The 26,494-nt window shown below is 43.1% G+C and overlaps 2 protein-coding genes and 1 long non-coding RNA gene across 5 annotated transcripts; 1 reads left to right on the forward strand and 2 right to left on the reverse strand.

Annotated features, from left to right (window-relative positions):
* Positions 1–14: 14 nt before the first annotated feature.
* LOC107079096 (uncharacterized) lies at positions 15–7,124 on the forward strand. 3 transcript variants are annotated; one of them, XR_011191415.1, is made up of 5 exons: positions 15–94; positions 2,274–2,452; positions 3,361–3,646; positions 4,589–5,927; positions 6,615–7,124. It is a non-coding gene; the product is annotated as an uncharacterized lncRNA (long non-coding RNA). The 3 variants fall into 3 exon arrangements; XR_001480081.2 differs by lacking the exon at positions 15–94 and having other exon boundaries at positions 2,368–2,452; positions 6,615–6,787; positions 6,880–7,124; XR_011191416.1 differs by lacking the exon at positions 15–94 and having other exon boundaries at positions 2,393–2,452; positions 3,394–3,646.
* On the reverse strand, positions 732–14,390 carry mindy4b (MINDY family member 4B). Its single transcript, XM_015360900.2, has 14 exons — positions 14,257–14,390; positions 13,298–13,433; positions 11,931–12,043; positions 11,721–11,748; positions 10,371–10,550; positions 9,549–9,668; positions 8,481–8,578; positions 8,000–8,165; positions 7,632–7,697; positions 7,180–7,250; positions 6,455–6,527; positions 5,690–5,866; positions 3,314–3,494; positions 732–2,466 (listed from the first exon to the last, which is right to left on the reverse strand). Exons 3-14 carry the CDS (start codon positions 12,041–12,043, stop codon positions 2,318–2,320), a joined length of 1,422 nt encoding a protein of 473 aa, XP_015216386.2. The 5' UTR covers positions 13,298–13,433; positions 14,257–14,390; the 3' UTR covers positions 732–2,317.
* A 1,333-nt stretch (positions 14,391–15,723) lies between these two features.
* Positions 15,724–22,355, reverse strand: clrn1 (clarin 1). The gene is made up of 3 exons (XM_006637422.3): positions 21,346–22,355; positions 17,414–17,593; positions 15,724–16,962 (listed from the first exon to the last, which is right to left on the reverse strand). Exons 1-3 carry the CDS (start codon positions 21,596–21,598, stop codon positions 16,697–16,699), a joined length of 699 nt encoding a protein of 232 aa, XP_006637485.1. The 5' UTR covers positions 21,599–22,355; the 3' UTR covers positions 15,724–16,696.
* Positions 22,356–26,494: the final 4,139 nt, after the last annotated feature.

A 26,494-nucleotide genomic window follows, 5' to 3' on the forward strand; every position in this document is an offset into this window, starting at 1 on the left:
TGCGCCGGGCGGCACGGAGGCGGAGCCAAATCCCGGTCGGTGAAGGGAAGAGGGGCGCCTCGTCATTTCCGGCGTGTTCAGCCTGACTGTGCAGGTGTTGAGGCAGTTGCATTCATCTGATGTTGCCCTTTGTTCTGTCATGTTCCGGCATCTGTATGTTTATACCCTTGTTTGTTATATCCACCAGGTGGATGCTGCACACTGGTGGTGGTGGAGGGGAGTCCCCCGTTACCTGTAAAGCGCTTTGAGTGGAGTGTCCAGAAAAGCGCGATATAAGTCTAAGCAATTAATTATATCTTATGTTTTTTTATGTAAAAAAGTTTTTTTTTTTTTAAAAAAGGCGGCTCTGCTCGGCACGGTGGCGCTTTTGGGGTACCTGCCGTAGCCTAACCTCCTGCGACTCGTCGTTGTTAAGTAGTTTTTTTTTGTCTTTGCTGCTTGACTGCTCCTCAATACAATCCGATGCACGTTTATGCAGTTATAATCAAGGATATCTGCATGCACTCAAAGGCATAACCTGCGATCGAGCTAGGATTCGCTATTGTATAGTGAAATTACAGTACCTCTAAATCCGTCTTACTGTATCTGATCTTACTCTGAACAGGTATTTACGCTTTTCGGTAAACACTGAAATCGTGACAAAAGGAAAATATTAAAAACCCTTTGACTTTAAACTGATCATTTGATAAGACACTGAAATATGTTAAAAATCAAGTGTGACACACAAAGGGTCGATACGGAAAGTTTAATGATCCCATTTACATGACATTGCAGCAAGACGGCCGTACGAACAGTACCATGTGCATATTCGTAAAATAGAAGACAGAGGTGTGACAGCGAAAAAAAAAACATCAAAACAATGAACAACTTGTTTACCCAAAGCAAAAACAAATATATTTTAAAAACAGGGCATTTCAGTTACGCTCAATAGTCACCGGAGTCGAATAGTCACTGATTTTAAAAATAACACATCGCACAAGGGAAACTCCGGTTTTTAAATCCGGCGTTGGAATATCCATCAGTAAACCGTTTCCACCCCCGTGCAGTTTGCTAGAGGCAGTATTTTTTTAAAAAATAAGCAAAGTATGTGGTATATAATTCCTAACTTAATATTTCAAGAAGTAGGGAGTATGGAGTTTTTACTTGAATGTAACTTTGATGGTGGAAAATCCCCTTCAAACTTGCCAGTTTCCATAAACAAGTACTCCTTACACGGTCACTTTCTGTATGTATAAACATAATTTCCCCCCTCATAGATATATAGAGATATAAAGGTTAGCAATAAAAACTTGTTCTTTGGGTTGTAATTTGGGTTAAAAGTGGTAACTGGGTTGAACAATTGATATCGACGGTGAAATATACTGTATAATTACACCGACTTTGTGAACAGATATAATATTTCTTTTAAGTCTGATTAATTATTGTATTGGTAATTGATGCGATCCTCAGGAAGTATTGACTCGTCGAAGGAATTGCACTGGTCTATTAGAAGCTCTGGAACAATTTACAGCTTGTAAAAGACTACAAGGAAAGGATATTTTGAGTTATGGGTGTAATTATACGTTTTTAAGATCCCCTTTGCAAGTTGAAAATATTCTGTCAATAAAAGTATTTTGGAATATCTCACTTGGGAAACTGACTGGAAAAAAAAAACTTGGACGATGTCAGGTAAATATTGTATTACTAATAAGGTTAAGGAGGTTTCATATAAAATAGTGAATCGAACTTACCTCGTAAAGACCCTTGTTGTGCAGAGATGTAAAATTAATACAGATGATAACCGTGTCTTTTGTGAAAGTAGCATTGAAACATCCAACATTTATTTGGGTTATTATGTCCTGTCGTAAAATCTTTCTGGACTGCAAACTTGTATAAAAAAGAGGCTAATATCGATATTGCTTTTAAAGAAATAGACGTTATGTTAAATTTTAATCCCATTGCAAATAATATGAAAATATCCTTTGAAATTGACTTATTATACTTGCACGTCACTATATACGTATAGTGAAATGTTCTGGGAAGAGCCCCGTGTTTGAACAGTCCTCAATAGACGTAAAGGCGTGTTTGCAGACTATTTCCAAAGATACAGACATGGAAGCTGTGCGGAGCTTGTCTTTATTTACCTTGTTTGAAACTTTTTTTTCCATAAAGTGTAATTGTATTATAGTATGTGCCCCAGACGGCGTCATCGATATGTGATATGTATTCTTGTTTGTATCGGATCTATTTTTGTTCTTCAAATAAAAGAGTTTTAAAAAAGATGTTTACTGTAGGTGGCCGAGAGTACGGGCGACCGCCACAAGGTGGCAGTGTGCGGTCAGAAAAACGGGACAGTCCCGTTCCAGTCGATGGCCGCTCCTTCCCACTTCGTTCTTATCGTCATCTCCACCGAGGGGAATCTCTTCTCCGGGTCGACCACAGTCTTCGACACCCCGCGCTCCTCCTCCCAGTGGTGAGAATGAGTGTCTGGCGCAAACACGGGAGAGACGACACCCAAAGCATTTTTTTTTCCACACGCCTCGTATCAGGTATTCAGGCCACACCTGAATCGCACCCCAAAATCTCACGCCCAAGTTCCCAGTGACTCACGGCAAAGCAATTGAATTCATAAAGGGCGAATCTCGGTCACAAATCCGTATTAGGAAGTCAGCAAGAACTAAACATCAACTGACTTTTAAAAAGTTATAAATGGAGTGAATCAGTAAAACTCGATCTATAGAAGATACAAGAATTCATCAATTGATTATCATGTAAAAAATTGAGTAATAGAGCAACAGAATTAATTTGTAAGAAACAATAACTAATCGTCCAATCAACCAATCAATCAATTCACAATTTTCTTGAGTTAGAACCATGCCTTTCTCTAAAGCACCATGTTATCCAGTTCTTTTTTAATTAAATTGTCCCCTTTGGAGAGGAATGAAGTATTGAACTGAACTTCTTTCTTCGTCACCTACGATGGTGACCAGCACCAGGGATGGTGGCTGGATACTGTCGACAATCTCCGCCTCTGCACAAGGAGCAGAGGACAGACAGCTGTGCTTTTGAAAGAACAAACTGTGTTTTCAGCAGGAGTGCGACAGAAAAAACCCCAACTGATTCACTCATGAGATCTCCTTTGATGTTTGCTCGTACAATCACGGTTATAATCAAATACCGAATATTATGCAGTGGAGTTCGAGACTAAAAAACTAAATGATGTTTGGATCAAGCATGTTTCTGCTGACACTACCCACACACAACACAACACAACACAACACAACAACAGCCACACCATCTCAAAGCACAGGGTGCCTGACACTGAGTGGCCTACCTATAGTGAGCAGGACTGTGTTTTTCTGTGATGGCTGACCATTGTAGAAGCAGAGGTCAAACAGATGCTCCACTTTCCAGTCGGACAGGAGAGACCGGTTTGTGCTGAACAGCACGCTGTAGGTGCCATTGATGCAGCAGAGCCAGATGGGCAGTTTTGGAGTTTTCAACATACTGCCGACCTAGGAGGAAATACGAAATCTGAGACCGGGTCCTGAAAAGCAGCAGATCGGGAAAAATTGGAGGAATCTCTCAGCCCATGCAGTGGTGGTGCTTTGGCACTCTCGAAAGCGATCATCTTTTCCATCTTCACATATCGCGCTAGACTTGCAGGGTCTGTCTTTTAAATTGTTTTGCTGTGTTTTCTCCTTGGGGAATTCATAGAATAAGATAAGATCACTTTATTAGCCATATACAATGTCTTGCATTAGGAATAGAATCAGAAGTTTAAATCCTTCTTTCTGTTAATTAGTGGAAAGAAGCAGCAGTGGATCAATTGGATTGTTCTCCTAATAGCCCACACTACTTCAGCGTCACTCATATTGTAGCCGCAGATACATATGAAAATCAGTTGTGCCAGTGTTGTCAGCTCCATAGATCATAGCGACATGGTTAGACAAACCTTGTACAGCACAAATTCACATACAGTGTGTAGCAGGAGAATTCAAGAGCTCTTAGAAGTAAATACAATAAGAAAAGTCAATAAGTCTGTGAAGTAAATATTTGGAGGTTGTGTAAGCATAGAAAGCTAGCGGTATTCCAGAGCTCCCATCATAGCCCAACAACTTGTTGCTTAGCAACTCATGCAGTACTGCTGGAAACAGTCTGCTTTTAACTCGCTCACCTCTGTTAGTCTTTAGAACCTTGTCCTTGTTTTATAATACTAACCTATTGGGGAGCCCGCCCCTAAAATTCTATCCTACACAATTTTAAGGTTTAACTGAGTGCAAGCAGGTCGTTCATACTAGCTACCTGGTACCTGAAATGTTTCATTCATGTTCTACACAAAAAAACATTTTGTTCACCTGAAACGTGGACAAGAGCGCACAGGCGGGAACTACTTGGAAGTGCATTTAAAACTCCAGAACAAGAGGCGCTCTTTACCCAAAGGGTTGTGGGAGTCTGGAACAAGACACCCATTTGTGTCGTTGAAGCCAATATACCCTGGCTTCTCTCAAGAAATGGCTGGATGAGCTCCTTGGATCAGTTAGCTGCTACCTATCACACAGGCACGATGGGCCAAATCGTTTGTAACCTTTCTTGTGTTCTTCAACAGAAGCATGGCATCAGAGCAGGGATTCTCCTCAGCATGTGAGCCACAGAGGAACAAGCAAAGACTGAGGCATGGCTAAAAAGGCAAATGAAAGAGAATCCACAGCCAAAATGTCGGGTAGTTTACTCTCTTTCTTTGTACTTCCAGTGTTCTTTTCAGATATATAACATTCAATTCCCAACTCCTTGACAGTGTGTTCGGACCCAGAAAACGATAAAAAGAGACCCGTTCTAAACCAGTCAAAGAATAATATGGTTTTCGTCAGGACATACTGTATTCCAAATAGAAAAAGTTCAGGTCTTTTTGACCTGAAAGGAGTTCGGCATCCATGTGCTCTCCAGGTGCCTTCTTAATAAAACAATTAAAGGTGTCTGGTGCCGAGATAAAAACCAAGGTTGTTTTACCAGAATTCTGTTGTGATTTCAACATCGTGATTTCCATTGTAGGCTGGATGGGGGTAAAATAAGTGAGTCAGGAAACCTTAGTCCAAGTATTTAACAAGGTCTGCCCGTGGTCCAGTCTGGTAAAGCACAGCAAAGGCTTGTTGAAACCTGGTGGAAACCACAGAAGAACCTTGTTCAAAGGGCAAAAGCCTTTCTGGCAGATTTATCAAGGCCTTCTATGGAAATATAGAGCAACAGAACTGCAAAAGCTTATTGGGCTGAGAGGAACTGGTGATGGGCTGAGAGGTCTCATTCCTCTCTTTTGCGGTCTTTCTGAGGTTCTGATGTGAGGCAGCCCCGAAATGACCCACAGCCAGCCACATATGGAATTCTTCAAGCTGCCTTTCCGCTAACTGTAGACGTTGTTATAACCACACCGGCACCCGGTCAGCTTCTGTGGTTCTGTGGCAGAAATATAAACTGCGGAAGACGGGATGCCAGAATCAGATGAAATTGATCCAGTTTTGATAGCTGAATTGGACCCATGGGCTACAGATTGCAGACATGGGGCTGCTTCCTTCTAGGCTGGGCTTCTGCTAGGCTTGTGTGAGCCAGCCACGGGATGCAGGAGCTTCCCGAGGATGCTGGGAGCTCGTTGAACCCCACTGGAGCACGGGCCTGTGACCCGGCTGCGGCGCTGACCCGGGGGGCGGGCGGTTACCGTTGGCAGCTTGTCCTGGTCCTGCTGCTCCCGGTCCCAGTGCAGGTATCCCACGTCGCTGCGCGCCAGGACCCCCCGCAGGGGCTGCAGCAGCAGGCAGCCCTGGTCGTCGTGCTGCACGTCCCCGTTGAACACGTTCGGGCTGGCCCTGCCGGTCAGCATCAGGTTCAGCAGCGCCTGGGACAGCCAAGCGAAAAGGCAAAGGCTGGGAGACACGAAACCCCTGCTGCTTTCATCGGTAGTTACCGTTTGTCTGTATTAAAAAAGGCTGTACCAGGTCGTGCACGTGCCAGGCACCTGTGCTATTTCTGAGCAGAGTGCACAGACAAATCTGATGGGTGCAGCTCTGCTAAGCCCCGGCTGGGGTTCTATCACAATCGCTTGGAGGCTCGGAGAGGACACTGCAGCGTTCGCTACACAGCGGCGACATTCACCAGGTCGCGGGACCAGGCGTCAGTCACAGCAGAGCCCTGCACTGTCTGGGTTTCAAGGGCTGATGTCATGTCTGTAACCTGCTCAGTGCACTGAGCCCGGCTCCACAGTGCTAAAGGTTCAACTGACATTGCATGTAATATCTATAAAAAGTGAAACAGGAAGTCAATGAGATTTGAGCTTTAATGGCTTAATAGGGGGGGATGTTTTCATTTCTACCATTCAGACACGTAAAGCCCTGTCCTTTGAAGAATGGAGTTTCAATCATTTAGAACTCAAAGCATCACATGTAGATTTAGCTGTTCTTCATGCAACAAAAAAGCCTTTAATTACCTGCCGACACACAAAGTTTCCCAGACTTAATTGCAAGAGGTGAGGAGTGGTGAAGTCTAGGTCGTCTCTTAGCCTTTGAGTTGAAAAGCACATAGCAGGATCATTAGTATAAGCATATAACAAAAATGAATTAATATGAATGCTGCTGTCTCTTTAACAGGCTACCGCGAGCAGGTCACACTGTGTGCAGCTCTTTCAGAGTGAGAGTGGCCGGGATTTCTTCTGCACAGACGCTTCATTTCGTGTGCTGGGAAAAACTTTGTCAAACATCAGAAACAGAGTTTACACTGAATACATGAGGGGAGACAGCAGCTAAGTTTACTTTCATCTCAGGTGTCTTAAATTGTATCAATCATGGTAACTTTTCAAGAAAAATATAAATACCAGAAATAAATTTTTTCTTCTTCCCCTCTCATCTTTTATAGAACCTTTTGCTCCCCATCTTCACCTGTCCTCACTCTGCAGGAGCTCCCAGCTGGGTCTGTACCTCAGCCAAGGAGGGCTGAGTCAACTCTGAGAATGACTAAGCACTCAATAAACATTTCGAAACACATGTCAGTCTTAGCTGAATGGTGTATAGTTTGTAGTGTATAAGTGGAGAGCTGCTTCAGTCTGATGCTTTGAACCAGCATCTGTGTGACACTGTCTGATCGGCAGGAGGTGTGTTTTTGGAAAGGTTAGGTAACAGCAGTAAATATGTCCAGAAATCGCTGTTTCATAAATACCTGTCTGGTGTCCTTGAGAAAATCAAACTGTACAGGAACAGAATGACACCATGGCTTCCTTCCTCTTTAAACTGCTCGGAAGAGGAAGAAAGAATTACAAGACTAATTTCCAACTGCACTGTTTTAATTAGGTATGCTTCGCCAACACTAAAAATTGCCGCTAAGAACCTTCAGAGTCAGTGTCGGTTATACTTTTTTTTAACAAACAAAGCACAAGCAAAAAAAAACAACTAAAATCACAATGTCATCCTCTGAACTAAAGGCAACATTCAGTTTTCCACCCTGTATTTACAATGACGTAATGTTAACAATGGCATTCTGTCCTATTCTGTTTAAAAAGAGCCTGTTTTGGAAGATATCTCTCTAGAAGCATCATTGTAATTAATATTAGCCAATAAATAATTATTGAATAACCAATGTGTGCTGGGAAGGCATTTCTGATGTACACTTACGCATTGGATATGCTCATAGATAAATGACCAGGTGGCTTCTTTCTCATTGAAGCTAAACAGCTGCATCTGGAAAATTGCATGAATATTTTGTCAATTTCAATCGATTCACTTATACGATGCAAATAAAAAATGCAGAGAACTCCACTCTCACTCCCTGTCAGCTGTTGTAAAATGTCTGAATTTTAATTTTAACGACGACAAAAGAGAAAAATAGTAGTTGTGGCTCAGGATATCCCTAGACGTACCACTCTCTGCTCTGCTAGTCCTCCCATTAAATCCATCACCTGCTGGACATTACCTGTGTGGACAGGAGTTGCCAGCACAAGTTTTGGTTCATGATAAAGTGGTCTGTCCCAGTTTCTACTTGCCCTCTCGGTGAAGTTGTCCACTTTGTAGTCCACGCTGGGGGTGAAGCAGCAGTCCGAGGTCACCAGACACACGGTGGCGCCCACGCCTTCTCCAGCCGCCCACAGAGCATCGGTCAGCGCCACAGCGAGGGCCTTCTCCTGCTCCTTCTCGCCCACGTCATACAGCCTGGGAACAAACACGAGGCGCGCGTGACCCTCCTGGCTCGCACTTTTCTCGTTAGCGCTGGTTTTGTGCATTCGCTTTTCAGAGAGAGGGAAGAAAATCCCTCCCATTTCGGTGAAGTTTTCCGATACTTTTTTCTGCTCCTGCTGGAGAGATTTAGCCTCCCGCAGTTCTCGGTGTGCAGCCGTCTACGCTGACTCCTACCAGGTCAGCGCTAGCAGTACAAACGGACGTTTTTGCCTTTTCTTTTCTCATTGCCCTGGATCAGAACAGGATCACAATCAGCCGTCGGCGTGTGTTTGCTGGAGGGATTCTTACCTTTGCAAGTTTCCGTTTTCTGCACCCTGATTTCTCGTGAAGAGCAGGTGTTTGATGATGTTGGCCTGAACCACCATCTGGATGGCTCTGGCCCCGCCCTGCAAGGACAAAGAACAGACACAGTCCGCCAATCCAGTCCACATATTGAAGTACTGAGCTCTAGTCTGATTTTGCACATATGCTGTATATTGATGGCAATGATGGACAGTGTGGTGATGTGGCAGTTGTGTTCTTTAGTCTTCTTCGGTCTTGTGTCCTGGGTGCAGTTCCCTCGGTGGAGGACGTTCTGTGGAAAGTGTACATGTTCTGCCAGTGTCCCTGTGGGTTTTCCCCAGGAGCTCCAGTTTCCTCCCACATCTCAAAGACATGCTGAATGGGTTAATTGGTGTCTCTAAGTGCTCTCTGTAGACATGTGGTGGACTAGCATCCTGTCCACTGTGTGATCCCGCCTTGTGCCCTGTGTGTCCTGGATAGGCCCTACTGTAGGTACGTACCAGGAATAAGTGACTGATAATGGATGCATGAACATGATTGAATGCAAGGTCATTCTTGATCTCAAATGGGAGAGAAGGAACATGCATTTTTTCCCTATAATATCTCTTTTATCCTTATGCCTTGAGATGTCCCAGTTTTAAGATGCCATCGCCCTTGAAGTAAAGCTGGCACTGTCTGTTGTGAATGATCAGGACTGTTGGGATTCGTTTTTGCACGCCTCTATTCACTGCTTTTGATGGCGATTGCTTATATATACAGTCAGGCGAAACAGTGCAAACACTGCCTGGCTCAGTAACAGAACAACAGGGTTTAAGTATAATGGAATCCATTCAGTGACCTTTGCGGACCACATTTTCAGGAATTAATAAACCGTTCTTGCCAAAGAGAAATGGATTCCTATTGGTCATTTAATGTTTGTTCTTAATTTGTTGACACTACTTATTTTGTTTCGGTCTTGATGCTGAAACAAGCTGCTGCTTGCCCAGGGACTCATGTGAAAAGACGTCTCAATCTCAGTTTTAGGCTGTAAATCAGCCAGGAGGTTAAAGAAATAATCTGCCTTAAAAAACCTACTCGTTCTGCTTCCACAGCGTAGGACAGGTCTGAGTGGGGCTCCCGGAACTTGAAGTAAGATTTCTTCCATTCATAGTTGAAGACGTGAAGAGCGCTTCCAAACAAAAACTTCCTGAGATTCTGAAACATAAAGGCAAATTGGGGGAGAAGGCCACCTGAATTTAGGGCTTGGCTGAAAAGACCTAACCGTTTCTAAAATAACTTTGCAGAGTTTAATCAAGGGCAGCTTTAAGACCAAGAAACAACGGTTACGATTTTTTGTAAAAATCCCTTGAAGACTAACATACAGCTATAGAGAAAGCGGATTGAGATAGATTTCCAGAGATTAGAGACAAGTGGGCTGTAGCCCCAGTGCTCATGCAGGGTCTCCACCGCAGAAAATGTTCAGTATTAGTTTTACCTGGCATATATCTCTGTACAAAATGACATTATTTTCTACAGTTGCCTGTACGGTAGCCTATTAATAAGGAAGCAGAGTGAATTCTTCCTGATGTGGCTCCATGTCAGAAAACCAAACCCTAGAACTTCACAAACAGCCTTTCCAGCAGGAAGGCCTCTTTCTCCAACCTGCACCGACATCATCCTTTTCCTGTATCGGATTCTCGGTGCGCTTTGTGCCCATTTCAGCCTTCCTTGAATGGCGCTCAATTTCCTGCTTAAGAGGGTCATGAATAAATTACCTTTCCTGTCCTTGAGCATTGCTGGAACAACACGCACTGCCCCCGCGCAGAGCCCTGTGCGGTGCCTCTGAGGCTCCTGTGTTCCTGTGGTTTCGAGCGAGGTCGGCTTACAGCTCATGTTTTAGAGATGAGCTGGACTCACCAGAGCCATTTCCAGTGTGACGGGCTGGCCGCCCAGGCTGGGGGAGACAGTGAGGGCTTGGGGGATGGAGTAAGGCACTGTTAAAGAGGAACCACTCCTGCACGGCTTGCAGCCAGTGGACGGAGGCCTCCCCGCCGCATCCTCGGCCTCTTCCTCACTCTTGCGGCCCTCCTGGTGCCTCTGTGTGGAAGAAAGAGAAGCTCAGCGTTTCTAAAGCTGCTTTTAATTCCTGCCGTGCGCCACGCAGCACTGGCATTCAGCGCGTGAGAGGATCCAGAACTGGTTTGGTTCTGTTCATTCATAGCCTCAAAGCCCTCTGAGTAAACCTCGGAACCACAGCGCAGACTGTAACTTCAGCTCTCCTCTTAGCTCCGTGTTTATCCCTACACGCTCTCTATTGTGACAGTGGCATTGTGGCTCGGAGAGCAGCTCGTATCCAATGACTGCAAGTGTGCCGGCTCCTGGCCAGAGGCTGAATGACGAAGTGTGGAAGAGCGCGAGGGATCGCCCACTCACGTCTCGTTTCTTCGTCACTTCTTCCTGCAGTATTTCGATGTAGCCGAGCTTCAGGCTTCTCTTTGTAGGCTCAACGTCCAGACTGGCATCCATGGCGTGCGCAGGTGGCGAACACTGGCTTTGCGCAGGTTAGGGCGACTCCGGGAATGAAACGAGAGTCTACGAGGGAGGGGACTGTCTTTCCCTAGCCTCCCACCCTGCGGCTCGCCAGGAGCAGCTATATCATGCTACACACCGGACTTTAATGGCATTGAGGGAAGATCAAGTGTTGTGATGAGACCAGGAAAAAACAAGGAGGTATCCCCAAGGACTGCTTTAGGGAGAAGTAAGGATCGCTAGCTGATCAAAGGAGCCATTGGGATTCTTGCATTTCATCTCATTTATTCTGCTGGAAATTTTAGATATAGAAATTTCAAAATTGTAGATATATGTAATGTAAATGAATTAAAAAAAACATTCTGTTTACTGTAGAAAGTTCATGAAGTGTGAATGAGTTGTTTTAATTTCCGTACACGTCTCTTTAATTTTTCGTTGTAATAGAGTTCCTATAAGTCGTTGTACATGAACGTGTTAAAGGTCACATTTTCCCCTCAATTAAACGACGGGGAGCTTGACCGTTTCAGTTAATTATGAGAAGTCTTCCTGTGCTGTGGACTGAGACATGTGCTTGGACTTTGTATACAGAGGAAAGGAAGGTGCAGCACTACAATGGGAAACATGCCGTTCCGCATTTGTGAATCCTGCTCTTCGTTAACCAGTAATGTATTTTCTCATTCAAAACTCAGGTGAGCATTTCACTGAAGTGAAGAGACATTAAAAACTAAAGCAACCTACCTGTGCAACTCCATCAATTAATTCCAACCTGCAAAAGACAAGATGGTAAATTTCAGCGATTTTTGTGTTTGCCAAGTTTTAAAAGGCAAAATATAATTGAAACAAATATTGCCTTTTTCCCACTTGTAACATAAAATTAGCAAATCTCTGTTTGGCTGTCTGCATTTCTGTCTGCCTGCCTGTCACCATCGTGCACAAAGCTTTTCTTACCCACGAGAGCTGAAGATTTCCCTCCATTTGTCCAGGTCAGATATCCTGCTTGCAATCTCTTCAAACTCCTGGCTGTCACAGCCATGCCGACTGCAGTCACTGCTCTCTTCCATCTGTAAGCATCACAGATTAAATGCTGCAAGAGTTAACATTTACACGACTGCCTGCGTCTGGGTCTGAGCCACCGGCCTTTGAAACAACTCTGGCTGTTGCGGCTTACCGAGAAACACCATTGATCAGTGGCAGTATCAATCACAGAGTGACAGACGCAGGCTCTGCACATTCAGTTACTCTATCAGGTCCTGATTAATGTTTCATTAGAGTGTGAGTCACTTCATGTGTCTCTGTTCTTTCACAAACACACACACCAACATGTGCACATACACACATGCTTGCAGGCACTCATAAAGGCACAAAAAGCGTTGCTGTAGAAAACTCCAGGCAATTAGCAATTGCTACCACGACCTGCGGATCACTGGATTCAAAAATGAAGACACTGCCTGTCCTGTCTTGTGCAAGAAAAAATATCATGCACGATGTTACTAAGGGTTACTTTGTAGTTACTTCATTATGTAAAATTATCTCACTTTATGCATATGACTGGTATTTAAGTCATATCTTTTCTTCATTGGTAACGTGATGCTTTATATAAGATCGTGTAGTAGTTTTGTAGACATTCAACACTCTTGGCTTTCATGCAGTACTGTAGAAATCTGTAGTTTTTATGTGGTGAAATGAAAAGCTCGTATACAGGGTGCAGCATGTACCATGTCTTCCATGCATGTACGGAGAGAATGAGTTTAAGTCTGCGTTCTGATTACAGTTAGTTCATGCAGAGCAGCAGTTTGGAAAGTGCCTACTGATGGTTCATGTCAAGATAAGAAAGAAGCATGGTATTTATCAATCAGGATTAAATTGACAACTAACAAGCTCTGCAAAATATTAAAGTCTGAGGTATTTATGTGAGCAGAAATATTACAGTGGAATTTCAGAGTGCTATAAGAGGAAATGTGAATCAGAGGCAAAAAGAAATATGCAATTGCTAGCACTTATTATGACAATAAACTCATATGTTATTGCAGTGCAACCAAGTAAGATTTTACATTCTTGAAAAATTTGTAGGATATATTGTTTGCATGCACTGTACAATGTGTTTTAAGAGTTGCATTTCTTTGCACACACCTTTGTAATATGAGATTTATGGAAGCACCTAACTGAACAAATATTAACAGCAGTAGGAGCAGCAGCACCAACATCAGCAAGAAGGAAATAACACCAAAAGTAGCAGTAACATAATTTTTTACTTGTTCTGCGCATTCAGGAAGTCTTAAAAGTGAACATAAAATGTCTAAACCATTTGATATTACCCTTCCTGAGGAGCTCCAAATCTTCGCTCAGGTTTGACACTAGCAGTGCCTGGTAGCCATTCGCCATTGACGATCAGCGAAGCCCCAGAGTCCCTCTAATAAGACCAGCAGACTAGGAAAGCTAATCTGTCTCTCTCTTCGAAAGTAAGTAAAGAAAGTCATCAAGGCAAATCTCACAAATTCAAAATTGGAAACAGAATCTCAGTAGTGAAACCGAATATGTGTCTTACAAGCCTCTCACTGTGTGCTATCTGGTAACTACAGGTAGTTTATTGAATAAGAATGTTATCTCTGCCATCCTCACACTCAGGACACCTGTAGGAATTCTTATCCTGTTGGTCTTGCAGTGCTTCATCTCGCATTAAGAGGGTATGAGAAACCTTTTTATTTTTTAACAATATGTAAAGAGACAAATTACAGCTTACTGCATTTGCCTTGAGAGACAAAATACACCAGGAATTTGCCCTGACATAGCGATCAAACGTCAGGTGTAAATATCCGAAGTGCCATGTTTAACAGGTATTTAGAAATCGGACCTCTTTTGCATTTTATACCACAAGACAAAGGGGCTATTTCGACAGTATGTGTTACATCCTCTGTTTCTTTCCTCATCTGACTTAATGGTTTCCTGTATTCAACCTATTCACTGCTCAAAATGTCTTTGCTCAGCTATTATTTCAATTGAGACTGAGTACTCACACAAGAGATATATGCAAATAATGGTCTGTTTCATTTAAAGAGGCCATTTATTCGGAACTTGTGATTAAAGCAAAAAAGATGCCTTCCCTACTTGTAGACTTGTGGAATATAACTCTACACTGCACATCTATTTAGCTGGGACACTGGGAGACTCTCATGTGGTGCTGTTTTACCTAAAGGTTCCTAATTAAGTAAAACAAACTATTCCAGTGCCTGCACCTCCAAATCACTCCCTATGTACAGAGGTCAACAATACTTACCGCTCAGCACTGGAAGTCAGCGCTTATACTTCGGGACGTAGCATCTAGAAAGATGAAATCAGTGCTCTGCATGAAATTAAAGGCAGCCTGGCGTGACGGACCATTAATCTGACCCAGCAGATCATGTAGACCGGGGCTGCTCCAGCGTCTGAGAGCCGCCTGGGTAAGAGCCTTGGTTTTTACTCTCATTGGAAGGGGCAGGGCATTTGCTCAGAGCAACAGTGTGTATCTAGGTCTCTGGATCGGCAGGGCTGCCTACTATTGAATTACAATGGACGTTATATAAGGCAATAAGACTGCTAAATAGCCAAGCTGTGGCTCCTTTAGCAAATCACCCGTAATGGCTACATGGACACACTGTTTTCATTGTATTCAGCATACTGCACTACTTGGACATAATGTATTGCATACACCCTGGACACATCGCAGCTCTGTTTATATTGAGCTCTGTCTGAGTTTATTTTATTCAATTTCTATTGTACTATTATGTATTATTATGTGACCTTATTTTGTTACTTTAATTTTGTGATTTTTATCCCCCTCCAGTGAGCTCGTAGAAAAGACATTTCATTGCCAGCAACTGCTGCGGCACGCTGTATTGTTGTGCATTGGATAAATAAACTCTGATTTGAGTCGATATCATCGTGTGGACTGGAGGTGTAACATTTAAGGAAAAACTCAGTGTAGTTGTGTTAGTGGGATTTGTTTGACAGTCTTAACATAGAAAGAACTTTGCCCTGTGTGTTCAGTACTATAAAGTTTTATTTTAGGAATATGTTTTGGTATAGTTTACTTACAAAACTAAAAATTCCACTGAATGCATGCACATACATACTGTATATAAGGAACCCAAGCTTGAAATGAGATTGATATTTACTAAATATGTAATATTTTTAAAAGCATGTCTGAACTGTTAATTACTTGAAGGTTAAGCAATTGGTTAAGACAGTTGTTATGAAAATCTGCACTAAAAACATTTTAGTGAACCTTTCAGTGCCTTCGTGAAAACAACCTGAGCTGTGTATACTAACACTGCCCCCTGCATGCCATTACATTAGCCCTGAATTAAAAGAAACCCAGTACTGAAGTGTGCTGTATTTTACCGAGTTCAACTCCGCAGCATAAGTGCAGACGTTACACAGAGTTTCATGTGAACTGATACATGCATATCAAAGTCCCAAAGTGGAAATAAACTATTTTGTCAAGCCTGAGTGATGATGATCAAAAAATCATCATAAAAGATATTTAAACACAAAATTAAGATTTTTACAAAGCAATATGCTACAGATTCAAATTAAATAGAAGAGTATACATACTTTTGCAGAAGTAATCAGGAGTAACTTGGAGGTGTAATCAGTATTTTATTACTACACAGTTTATTTTGAAGTGTCCCGAATATGAAATAAAAGTAAGTGCACTACTGGGAATGTTAAAACATCGTTTTCATCAGACACACATACAAACATCTCTGTTACACAAAACATTTATTTTGTACAGTATTCAACTGGGGACCATACAATGTATAAAGACATTCCCAGAACCTTTCTTTAACTGTTAAAACACAATGTGAGTCATAAACCAATTTTTATTTTACATAACAACATGATGTCTAGTTTGATTTTACCTGAACATATTGAACTTCTGTTTATAAAAGGAATCATAATTGTCCATCTACATTCATTCTCTTTGCTTTTTCTATAAAACGTATACAAATGTTGCCTGATTAAAAAAAAATCAATAAATCAAATCAAACATTGGCACATTGTGCAGAAGATCCTATCTACTCGCATAATACTCACAATCTTCTGTCCTCTCCATTCACTTGAGCAAGGAGATGAAGAGGAATTTCATACTAACCGATTCTTTTCTTGAAAATTTCTAGGTAAACATTGTCTAAACAAAAATGCATTTTTTGTTTTCTTTTTTAGCTTTCCTCTTCAAAAATAACTGAGAAATCACAATTCCTGTTTTCAAGGGGAACCCAATGCAGACCTCAGCCTTGAGTCGTGTCTCCTTCAACTGCAGGAAAGCACAATACATCTAATGACAGTGGCTTAAAGACCGTCAGAGAACTAACCAAAATAAAAAAGAATGTTTGCTAAGAAATGCTCAACTTTTTGCACCACAAAACTTGGTTCCTCAACAACCCCAGTTCCACTGTGGGCTGCATGCTCCTTGGGGTGACTCTCTGTGCAGTGGGCAGTTCGTCTACAGTGCAGAACAAGATCCACTGCGCTTTAAGCAATTTTCTTACATTTCTAATGCAGTGATACATCTTAACCTGATTATTCCTGATAGCATAGCTATCACCTGAAAGCCAGAATACTGTGGAGAAAAAAAAAGGCATGGAAAGAAACTTCTTTTGTTTGCACTGCTCTTTCAATGATGAACAACCAGGGAAATTGAGCCTGCAGAGCACTGCAGTGAGACAAAAGCGCTGTCAGTACATGAGATCCACCGCACCTGTGATCACATCGGACTCCTTCGTCTCCTGAAAGGGAAACTGGATCCCAGCCACCCGGATAAGGAGAATGTTCAAGGCATGTGCTAAGAAGCAGAACAAAACGATCCAGAAGGACCAGTCAAACTGTTCGCTGTAGGTCCTGTACACAAAACTTCCTTCCCTGTAGTTAGCGATTTTCTCCGACAGCCGGTGGAGTTTGACTTCGGAGGCGAAGAGGATCATCACCAGACAGCCGCAGAAACCTACAGGGGACAACATATCCTCTGGCTTTCAAAACTGCCCCTGGCGTCTTGCTAACTGTTTAAAAGCTGAAACAGTGTTCTGTCTTTAAACCAGCTGTGCTGAACACCGATACAGCAAAACTAGAGCCTGCACGTCTTCCAGCGTGGCAGCAGTTGGTTTCCTTGGCCAAAATCAATACGAAGGAAGACATGGCAAACAACTAAAGATGTTTTAGTGAAAAGGGAATACAAATATGCTTGGCTGATGCTGCTTCTAGACTATTACTAGTGAGCACATGTGTGATCTATTGCAGTATATTAATGGATCATTCTTCAAACACACTTCTACACCTAAGGCAGCCAGCACTGGAAGAATGACCCCAGGCGATGTGTTGAATACTGTAGGTATCTTCCAAGCGAAATATCGAATATCGATATCATGTCAAAACAGAAATGTTTCACAAATACTTACATGAAATAAAGTTCCAAAGGTACAACCCTAGAGGGCCGTGTAGTGTCTCATAGGGGCTGCCGAAGGCGTTGTACATGAAGAAGCCCGATGTCACTGAGGAGAACACCATCATGGCGGCACAAAACAAAATCACACTCGCGTGAAGGCTGGTAGGGATGACGCCTGTGAGCTCGGGGAAAACTGCCAAGTGAAAAAGACATTGCATGTAACGGAAGCGCTCTTTCAGGACCCTATGCAGACGACACAATCCGGGGACGAGTGAGGAAAACACGGGGGGAAGAAGCATGCGGGAGTCGGGAATGAAAACAGGGGCCGTGCCCACGGTGCGCTGGTGTTCGGGGAGGTGTGGCCGAGGCAAACTGTCCAGAAGTGAGTCCAGGGGGGAATCCATGATGAGGCAAAAGTACAAAGCCGGGCAGTCCATCCAAGACAAACGGGATTAAAAACAGGAACCGGGTCGGAACCGGCACAGGAACAGGAACTAAAAACTTGACGGGACCAGGCGCTCCAGGTCCCGGACTCGCCTGGTACAGGAACCAATGCAGAGCATGGAACAGAGTAGGCGTCTGGCCTTTAAGGGGAACTGAAAAGGGGGCTGGAACACGGAGCAGGTGTGGGAGATGAGTAAAAAACAAGGAAGGGGCTTACGAGCGTGACATTGCATTTCTTGACAAAAGCACAAGTGACTTACTGCAGAAGCAGCTGCTGTGCAACTCTTCCAAGACCACTTTCGAAGCTTATTTGACTCCAGGTCAACCTACTGATAAACTCCAGCATTTTTCCCGAAAGCGTGTTTTACATACAAAGCTTGTTTGCCGTAATGTCGGCCATAAACAGCTGTGTCTAGTTGATGAGCTGAGGAAGAACTGACACAGGCGGGGATGACGCTGTATCAGTTACCGTCAGCCTGAGTGGTTTTTCCTTCTGCAGAGGTTGGGTTGGTTTTCAGGCAGCACACCTGAGTGAGTGCACTTCTGAAGCTCAGGCACTGGTCCAGGGTTGGTAACAATTACAAATCCCATTGGACCCTTTCAAGAGCTGAAAGCAAATTTACCATTAATCCCCAGACAGAAAACTAAATAGCATCCTTTGGGTCCAGTGATTGGGAATCACTGCTCTATACTGACATGGATGACCTGAAGACAGCAGTGCACAACTCCACTCCCGGAGTCCTCATTCTCCTTCCACCTGAGCCCTTAATCGAGCTTATTGTTTGCCTATTTGAGCAGGGTGAAGCCTTTTCTTGTTAAGAAAAACTGGAGACTTACACACACCTGCAAACTCCGCTAGACAGCGGATCTCGCGGACCACCGTTGTCTTAAAAAATAACTCAGGACCCTGTCCTGTGGAAGGAGTGCTGGCAGATCCAGTATCTCATTATGTTGAAATGAAATGACAGTCTCTGACCCCACACGGGGAGATCATAAAGGCTGTCCCGTCACTCATGGCTCAAATGAAGACTTTTTAAAAAGACGTCATCTTTTTTTTTTTAAAGTGCATTTAATTTACATTGATGTCATTGACAGGTGAAAACATCTAATTATAATGTACGGAAAAGCTAAATATCCTCAGGACCACTCAAGTACCACGAAGTGGAAACAGTACCTTGATAGACTGTTGTTTCTGAGAGAGAACGGGCATGTCCTGTCACCCTCCATTCCCACTGCCCATTCTCTCAGCACATTCCACAGCCTTCCATGGAATATTAATTAATCCGAGGGACTCGTTACGCGCAGCTCTGATTGCAGGAACCAGCCCTGTCATTTAGCAACCTGCCTGCATAATTGAAACAGTACATCTTTGTTGTACGACATCACGTTAAGTCATGCGGAAGAGAAATCAATCAGTCCGTAAATACTGAGGGCTCCTCACCCCTAACTTTGTTCTAAAGCTTGTTAACGAAGAATTAACCAGAAACAGGACAGGATGGTGACTCACTGTGATTATGTTTGGGGGCATGGTTTCGGTGCTCTTTTTCACATCCTGCCAAGTCTGATACCAGCACGAAATGCTGTCCTAACTGAACAGCCCAGTGAGGCCAAGGCTACAACGAATTACACACAAATATCCTTTTTAAGATGCAGTATATAGAGCATTGAATCTTTAGTTGCATTTGGGGATGTGATGTAGATCTGCAGATATCACCGGAATCAATATTTTAGATGGAAGATAGAAGTGAAGGTATATTCAATTCAACACTAGATTCGATGAGATTAGCTAGATTTGAGATGTAGATTTAAATGTAGTTAACTGAGTACACAAGCCAGTCTTTTTGTATTTGATATAAACAGCTAACATGCATATTCTTTGGTGTGTATACAGTATGGTTCAGTCACAGAAACAGGAGAGCTTGCCTTCAGAAAAAAGAAGAAAAAGAAAGAATTTAGGGAGGCAGCTAAAGGGATAACATCGCTTTATAACTGGGTCACAACTAGCGGCAGGCGAACAGGTCTGCCAAGTTTTTTTATGACACGACCAATAAATACTTCTCCTGGAATTCAATTTATAGCTTAATATGTTATAAAAATAGATGTATAAAATAATGTTTAAACTTTGAGTAGTGTATATTGAGCAATTTCAAGAGATATCCAGTACATAATAATAATAATAATAATAATAATAATAATAATAATAATAATAATAATAAGGAACAAAACGTTGCGTTTTCTTTCTTCTCTTTTCAGCAGGGAATAAACCTACAGTATTACTTGTTCCTTTGCAGCCTACGCATGCTGACGCAGCTCCCCACCTGAACTATAATAATAATAATAATAATAATAATAATAATAATAATAATAATAATAATAATAATAATAATTGTAATTTCTAGCAGCTACCTGAATTTTGTCCCACAATAGGCACTTTTTTGGGGAAAAAAATCTTTGATTTGATGTGTTATCATGTAAACTCTTGCTTTTGGTTTTGCATGCAATTAGACGGTAATTCTTTTATTTGCTCTGTCCTCTTGTTAAGATGTGTTACATCAGGGAAATAAAGTACATGCTCGGTAGAGGGGGTGTAATATCTTGTCTGGTAATTAAACTTAAATTATGGACAACCATTTTTGGAGAAGGTTGTGAATATTATAATGCCTCTGAAGTCACATCCAAACGTCCTGTAAAATTAAAAAACACAGAAACACAAGCAGGCACCGATTTGTGTCCAGGATACTCTACTGTAACAAATCCTGACCCGGAAAGTGGCCCTTCTGCCCTTTTGAGCTACTGCCCACCACAGGGCCTCTCTGCACGTCTCTGCCACAGACACACCGGCCCTGCAGGACCCGTGCTGGAGATCCCTAGTTAGGGCAGAGAAACGCTTAGGACAGCCTCGTACGATCAAGCTATGAACATTTTCGTGTCCGTGAAAATCGTTGAGAGGCGTCTGAAACAGGACTGAAACCCTGAGGAAGATCTGCCTGTCCCCCCTCATTAATCAAATAGCTCAATATATCTTATGTATTGCAGGCTTCCATACTTCATAGCAATTGCTTTTACGGTTCCCCAGAGACTAATATACCAAGGGGATATCACATCTGGCCTACGGCTGAAGCAATATCAGCTAACGGTTTGAGCCACTCTTAATAAACTATATATAAAGCCAGCTGCATAATGCAATTCTGGCGAAAGAAAATATAATCTATGAGCATTCACATATATTGTTCCTTTGTCAGTCGGATAACATATTGTTTTAACCATCCTCTAATATTGTATACGGCTTGTGAAAGTTTCTGTGGGAAGGTGATATTCATATCTGCGTCTTAAATAATTAACTTGACTTTGGTATTTGAATAATTGATAGTCTTGGCTACATTGCCTTACGTTGTACTGGGCATTAATGATCAAGTACACAAGTAACAACACTGCCTCACGAACGGTAAACTTCGGATACATCTGTTTCTTACCCGCTATACAATCGCCGCGGTTACTTACACGAGAAACGGAAAGGTCGCCCACCAAGACCGCATTGCTTGAGTCTCTGCCCGTGAAAAAGACCGTAGTTGATTCTGCCGATGAATTTCTCCAGTTCGGGGCCCGTGGCGTTAACGAGCTGAGCTCCTGTCTTACACAGAATTGTCCCCTTGATCCAAAACTGAGTTCCCACCGACGCTGCCACCATTAAGACCGCGGCGAAGCTCAGGAGACCAGCCAAAAAGAATATCACTTTCTTTTGGCGACTCGGCATTTTTTAATTATTATTCTACAATCAAAGATAGAAGTTTCTCAGTGGCAAGCTCTGGGTTCAAGCATTTCGCCACGTCGGGCTCCTTTTGCTAAAACAACGTCCTGCATCATGTCGTTATTTTTTGTACAAAGAGGAGGCTTCGAAACGCACAGCACAGCTCTGGGTTCGCTCGGTCTTCAGTCGTACCGAGCGCATTGAGTTACAGGTCTCTCTTGCCCAGCTCCCGTCTCTAGGTAACTACAAGGTTTACATTTCGGGGAGCGTGTACAGTGCTCCCCAGGGAAATCCGACAAGACCATCCTGTCCCTGACCTTCTCCCTGATTGGGCATCTCCGCTGGTGATGGGTTTAAGATCATGCTTCTTCAGGATTTGCAAACCTATGAAAAAAAAAATCCCAACTGCAGGAATACTTTCTACGCAACAGCAATCACCCGAACGTACTGTACAAACCCTCCAGGGAAACTACGCTCAGACTTCACAGGTTTGTGCATTGTTAACTTCCTCGAAAACAATAACATTTTTCAAATCCAGGTGTGGTGTTGATAAGGGAGCTACGGTTTTCTGGATTTCAGCACCGAAGATGTGGAAAGCACATTTTTATCCGAGACACTCAAATTCCAGCTACGACTGTTTGATACAAACAATACAGTAAGTTAGAAAAAAAAAAGATGCATTCGGCAATGATTTAAACAGGTATTTTCCACCCAGTAAGTGAATTCCCTGCTGTTTTAAGAGAGATATAGTCCTTCTGTCCAATCTTGCTTCAGGATCATTGCTTAAGGTTTAATTAGAACGGGCTGTACAGCTGTGCCTCATTAAGATTAATTATCTGGAGTCATTTCTGATTGCAATTAGGGAGAACAGGAAGCATGAATCAATTATTGTTTGAAAGAATCATACAACGTTTATTTGAAGAGAATTGGCGTTGTTAAGCAAAAGAGAACAAATTGAATATTATGTGCTCAATCCATTTATTTCATGATGGTTAGCAAGAGGGGTTGTAGAAGCATCTGATTCTTTTCAATTGAATTGCAGTTTAAATAAAATGATTTTTTTGCTCTTTTTTTAATTTACTGACATTTGGTTCAATGTAAATGTATCTCGAAGAATACAGTACTGTTTTGTCTCAAATTTGTCTTTGTATATTACATCTCTTTAGAAAATAAAAGGAGGAAAAGGGATATTTAAGACGAGTGGAAAAGGAGACCAGGATTCTGTCCTTGTGATCTGACTTGGGGAACTTTCCCTCCTGTGTTTATGGAAACAAAGGCATCTGAAAGATAGTGAATCATTTTTTTTGTTGGAAGGGAGTGCACTCTTCTGGTTGTATCCTAAAGACAAGGCAACACATCTCTGCAGATTGGGAGTTCCCAGTCTGTTGGGGTTTGTTCAACTTGAGCACTCAGTGAAATAACCAAACCATTAACAGACCAAATAATAGGTTTCTTTTGCACTCTTCAATTAATAATAATAATAATTCATCACACTTATATAGCACTTTTCTGGACACTCCAATCAACGCTCTTTACAGTAAATGGGGATCCCCTCCATCACCACCAGTGTACAGCCCCACCTGGATGATGCACTTGTCTGCTCCCCACACACCAGCTCTCAGTGGGGAGGAGAAAAGAGTGATGAAGCCAGTTCAGAGATGGTGATCTATAATGGGACATTAGGACCCACACAGACCACAGGGTGAGCACCCCCTACTGGCCCCACTAACACCTCTTCCAGCAGCAACCTTAGAGGTCTCCCATGCAGGTACTGACCAGGCTCACACCTGCTGAGCTCTAGTAGGCTGCCAGCTGTCAGCTGTCAGCTGCAGGGTGATATGGTTGCTGGCTCTTCATCACTTATATTTATCCATATATATCAATTGTTTTGAGTTCCTACACACATAGGAGGTTGTCTTTTAATAATCATATTTCCAAGGTTCGAACTCGGTGATTTGCTAGTCCAGTTGAGGATTCAAGTCGGTAAAGAGCTCAGCTGCAGGAGAACCCAGCATGTGTGTGGGATCCCAGGACCAGGACTGGGGACCCTGCTATAGCCAGACACCCTTAACCTTATGTCAAAGATCTCCAGCCCTGGCTCTGGGGAGTCCCTATCGAACACAGGTGTTAAAGATCCCATCTTTTTCTAAAGACCTGGAATAATGTCACTGTGACCCATTTAAACAGTTCAATTCAGTCGGTTAGAGTTCACTTTGGGGCAAAAATCAAAGCAACTTTTAGACCCAAAGAACCAGAGCTCCTACAATTGAAATTGCTTGCTTGCTCAAAACATAACTGAGCGACAACTGAGAAGTGCACCTGAACAGGAGATTCAGGGTGACGTACAGACTGACTGGACAGGAGCCCTGCAGGACCAGGGTGAGAGACCTCTGATTCAAGCCATGCGCTCTTATTAGATTTCAGTGCCTTTACCCAATTATCTCTCTGCAGTCTTAAAGAAACTCATAAGTGTTTGTTATGTTATTTTAGATTAGATGTTCTTGCCGCTGTTGTTGATCACTTGTTTTGCTAAGGAGGAGTCAGATTCATTACAGGCCTTCCAGCCATTTTCTAAGTGCTTTATCTGATACAGGGTCACAGGGGAGCTGGAGTCTGTCCTGGCAAACCGCGGACCTGTGGCAGGATACACCCTGGATGGGACGCCAGTCCATCACAGTTCATTAAAGTCATTAAAGAAAATTGTAATTCCTACAGATTTTGAATCGGTTCTTCAGAACAGCAGGAAGCAAGGTAACTGTCACGAAGCGTTTTTCAGGACCGTCTGCAGACGGCAGAATCCGGAGGGGAGAGAGACAAACACGGGGAAAGCAGACTGGGATCGGGGCTGGGCTGGTGCTCGGGGGGGCGTGACCAAGGCAAACAAGTCCGAAGGGAGTCCGTAGGGTAATCCAGAATAGGCAAGAGTCCACAGCCGGGTGATCCATCCAAGACAGAGACATGACAGGAGTTAAAAGCCGGAGCGGGGTCCGGCGAAGGGTCGGGGGAATAAAAAGGGTAACGGGGCCAGGCGCTCCAGCCCGGACCCAGACGGTCAGGACGCCGTGATGAAGCCTGTGCCGTCGGGTCTCTCCTGGACTCGCTGGTAGGCGGGCTTCCGGGTGTCCATCTTCCAAAGCTGAGCCTGGACTGGTGGGGGCGTCAGGCTTCTGTAGGGAGAGGCTGGAACAGGAGGCAGGTGCAAAAATCAAGACGCGCAAGAAAGAGCCGGAGCACCCTTAAGAGGAGGGGCTTACGATTGTGACCGTAACTACAGTATGTAAGAGGTCAGCTGTAATTTTAAGCTCATTTAACACTTTGTGATATCCATTAAATTGATTATTTGTTTCCTCTTCAGCTGTTTCAGAAATGGTACAGCTCTTACCAGCAATTGCTTTAAAAAAATATATAAACTCTTAAAAGGTCCTAGCAATTCTAACCATATAAGAGCTAGTCATGCCTTTAGAGCTTATGCATAACAGTATAATGAGTTTTTCTTTTGCCAATGAATAAAAAATAAATGATTTAGGTGCTATTGTTCAGGCAGTGCATAAGCACTTTTTTGACTACCCGTTTCTTGGCCAGAAACACAGCTGCAGTCTGTCAGTAACTTACTGCATCCCGATAGACCATCGGACAATGACATTTATGTGGATGTGAAAGGGAAATCTCGCCTAATCCTTCCAGCTGCAGCACTGTGTGATCTGTTGTTTATGATCTGTGACATTTGCACATTTTCTCAGGACCAGTGTCCCTTCCAGACTAAACATTACAGCCCAATTCTAGGGAAAAATGCTGAAACATTTTAGGCATTTATCACGGCAGGGGTGAGATTTTATTTTTATCCTTCTTAAGGAGTGGGTTCATCGGAAGTGCCTGTGATTTGCTTTGAGGGGGAGGAGGCAGGAATGAGTAGGAGGTGCCGCGTTTACCTAGTGGTTTAATTCCCAGACGAGGCTCAGTTGTGATTCAGACCGTGATGGGCTGTGGAGTTTACTGGCAGCCCGACAGAACAGTGAAAGGCATGTGGATGGGAAAATACTGTCAACATTCACATCCACAGATACTGCAGCAGACCTCCTCCCATTTCCAAGAAGAAACTCTGTGATCATTTGATTGTCAATGTTATTCATCTTTTCTTTTGTATTTCTGTTTAATAAGTGGGCGCGATCAGCAGCAGCTTCTCTGAATCTTGTGAGAGGGAGGGTTTTAGTTTCGTATGCAGCTGGAAACTGTCAGGACGGTCGCAGTCATTTACTGTATGTTCCCTGGTTGATTGATTTCCCATGGATGTGTCTTTGTTTTAAAAGTCCTTCTGTGCTTGGATATGAGCAGCATGGATTTGAAGGACTGCTGTACAAGTGGGTACATAGCACCCAGCACAAAATGGAAAAGGCACAAACACGACAGTATCTGGTAGGCTGGCTTAGGGCACCACTCAGGGCCTGATGTAGACAGTTGCTCAGAAGGTTAGTATTTAATACCACAGGTTGCTGTATATTTTAGTTTGGGAAAATTCCACTGTGTGTTAAAGGGAAGGGGCGTACACAGTTTCATGTGACGGAGCTGAGTGTGTTTTTCAAAAGTGTGTGGTCTGTGCTCAGAGCTGAAGGACCCGATACCTACACATGAAAGTGTTACACATCTGTGACTTTCTTGTGGTAACGCTTGCGGTTAAGAACCCGGTACTCAAGAAGGAACTTCGAATTTATTGATGTGTCGGGGATGATAAAACTTTGCTCTCAAACGAAGATGGGAGTGAAGTTCACGCAGTCCTTCCACTGAGTTGTCGGTACTGAACAGAAGTGTTAGATAAGAGATATTGTTCAACACTGCGCTGAATGATAAAAAAAGTGGTTAGAAGTGAAATGATGATGAACTGAAACATGGCTTTTCCTCTTTTGA

Source organism: Lepisosteus oculatus, chromosome 13, assembly GCF_040954835.1.
Source record: "Lepisosteus oculatus isolate fLepOcu1 chromosome 13, fLepOcu1.hap2, whole genome shotgun sequence".
Lineage (NCBI taxonomy): Eukaryota > Metazoa > Chordata > Actinopteri > Semionotiformes > Lepisosteidae > Lepisosteus > Lepisosteus oculatus.

Excerpts from the sequence above, each read along its gene's own strand:
- mindy4b (XM_015360900.2), bottom strand. The coding sequence starts at position 12,043 with ATGGAAGAGAGCAGTGACTGCAGTCGGCATGGCTGTGACAGCCAGGAG. Across the intron at positions 11,749-11,930 it reads GAAATCTTCAGCTCTCGTGG|GTTGGAATTAATTGATGGAG; the intron begins GTAAGAAAAGCT and ends TGTCTTTTGCAG. Across the intron at positions 10,551-11,720 it reads TAATTGATGGAGTTGCACAG|AGGCACCAGGAGGGCCGCAA; the intron begins GTAGGTTGCTTT and ends TCTTCCACACAG.
- clrn1 (XM_006637422.3), bottom strand. The coding sequence starts at position 21,598 with ATGCCGAGTCGCCAAAAGAAAGTGATATTCTTTTTGGCTGGTCTCCTG. Across the intron at positions 17,594-21,345 it reads GCGACCTTTCCGTTTCTCGT|TTTTCCCCGAGCTCACAGGC; the intron begins GTAAGTAACCGC and ends TTCACTTGGCAG. Across the intron at positions 16,963-17,413 it reads CCTTTGGAACTTTATTTCAT|GTTTCTGCGGCTGTCTGGTG; the intron begins GTAAGTATTTGT and ends TGTCCCCTGTAG.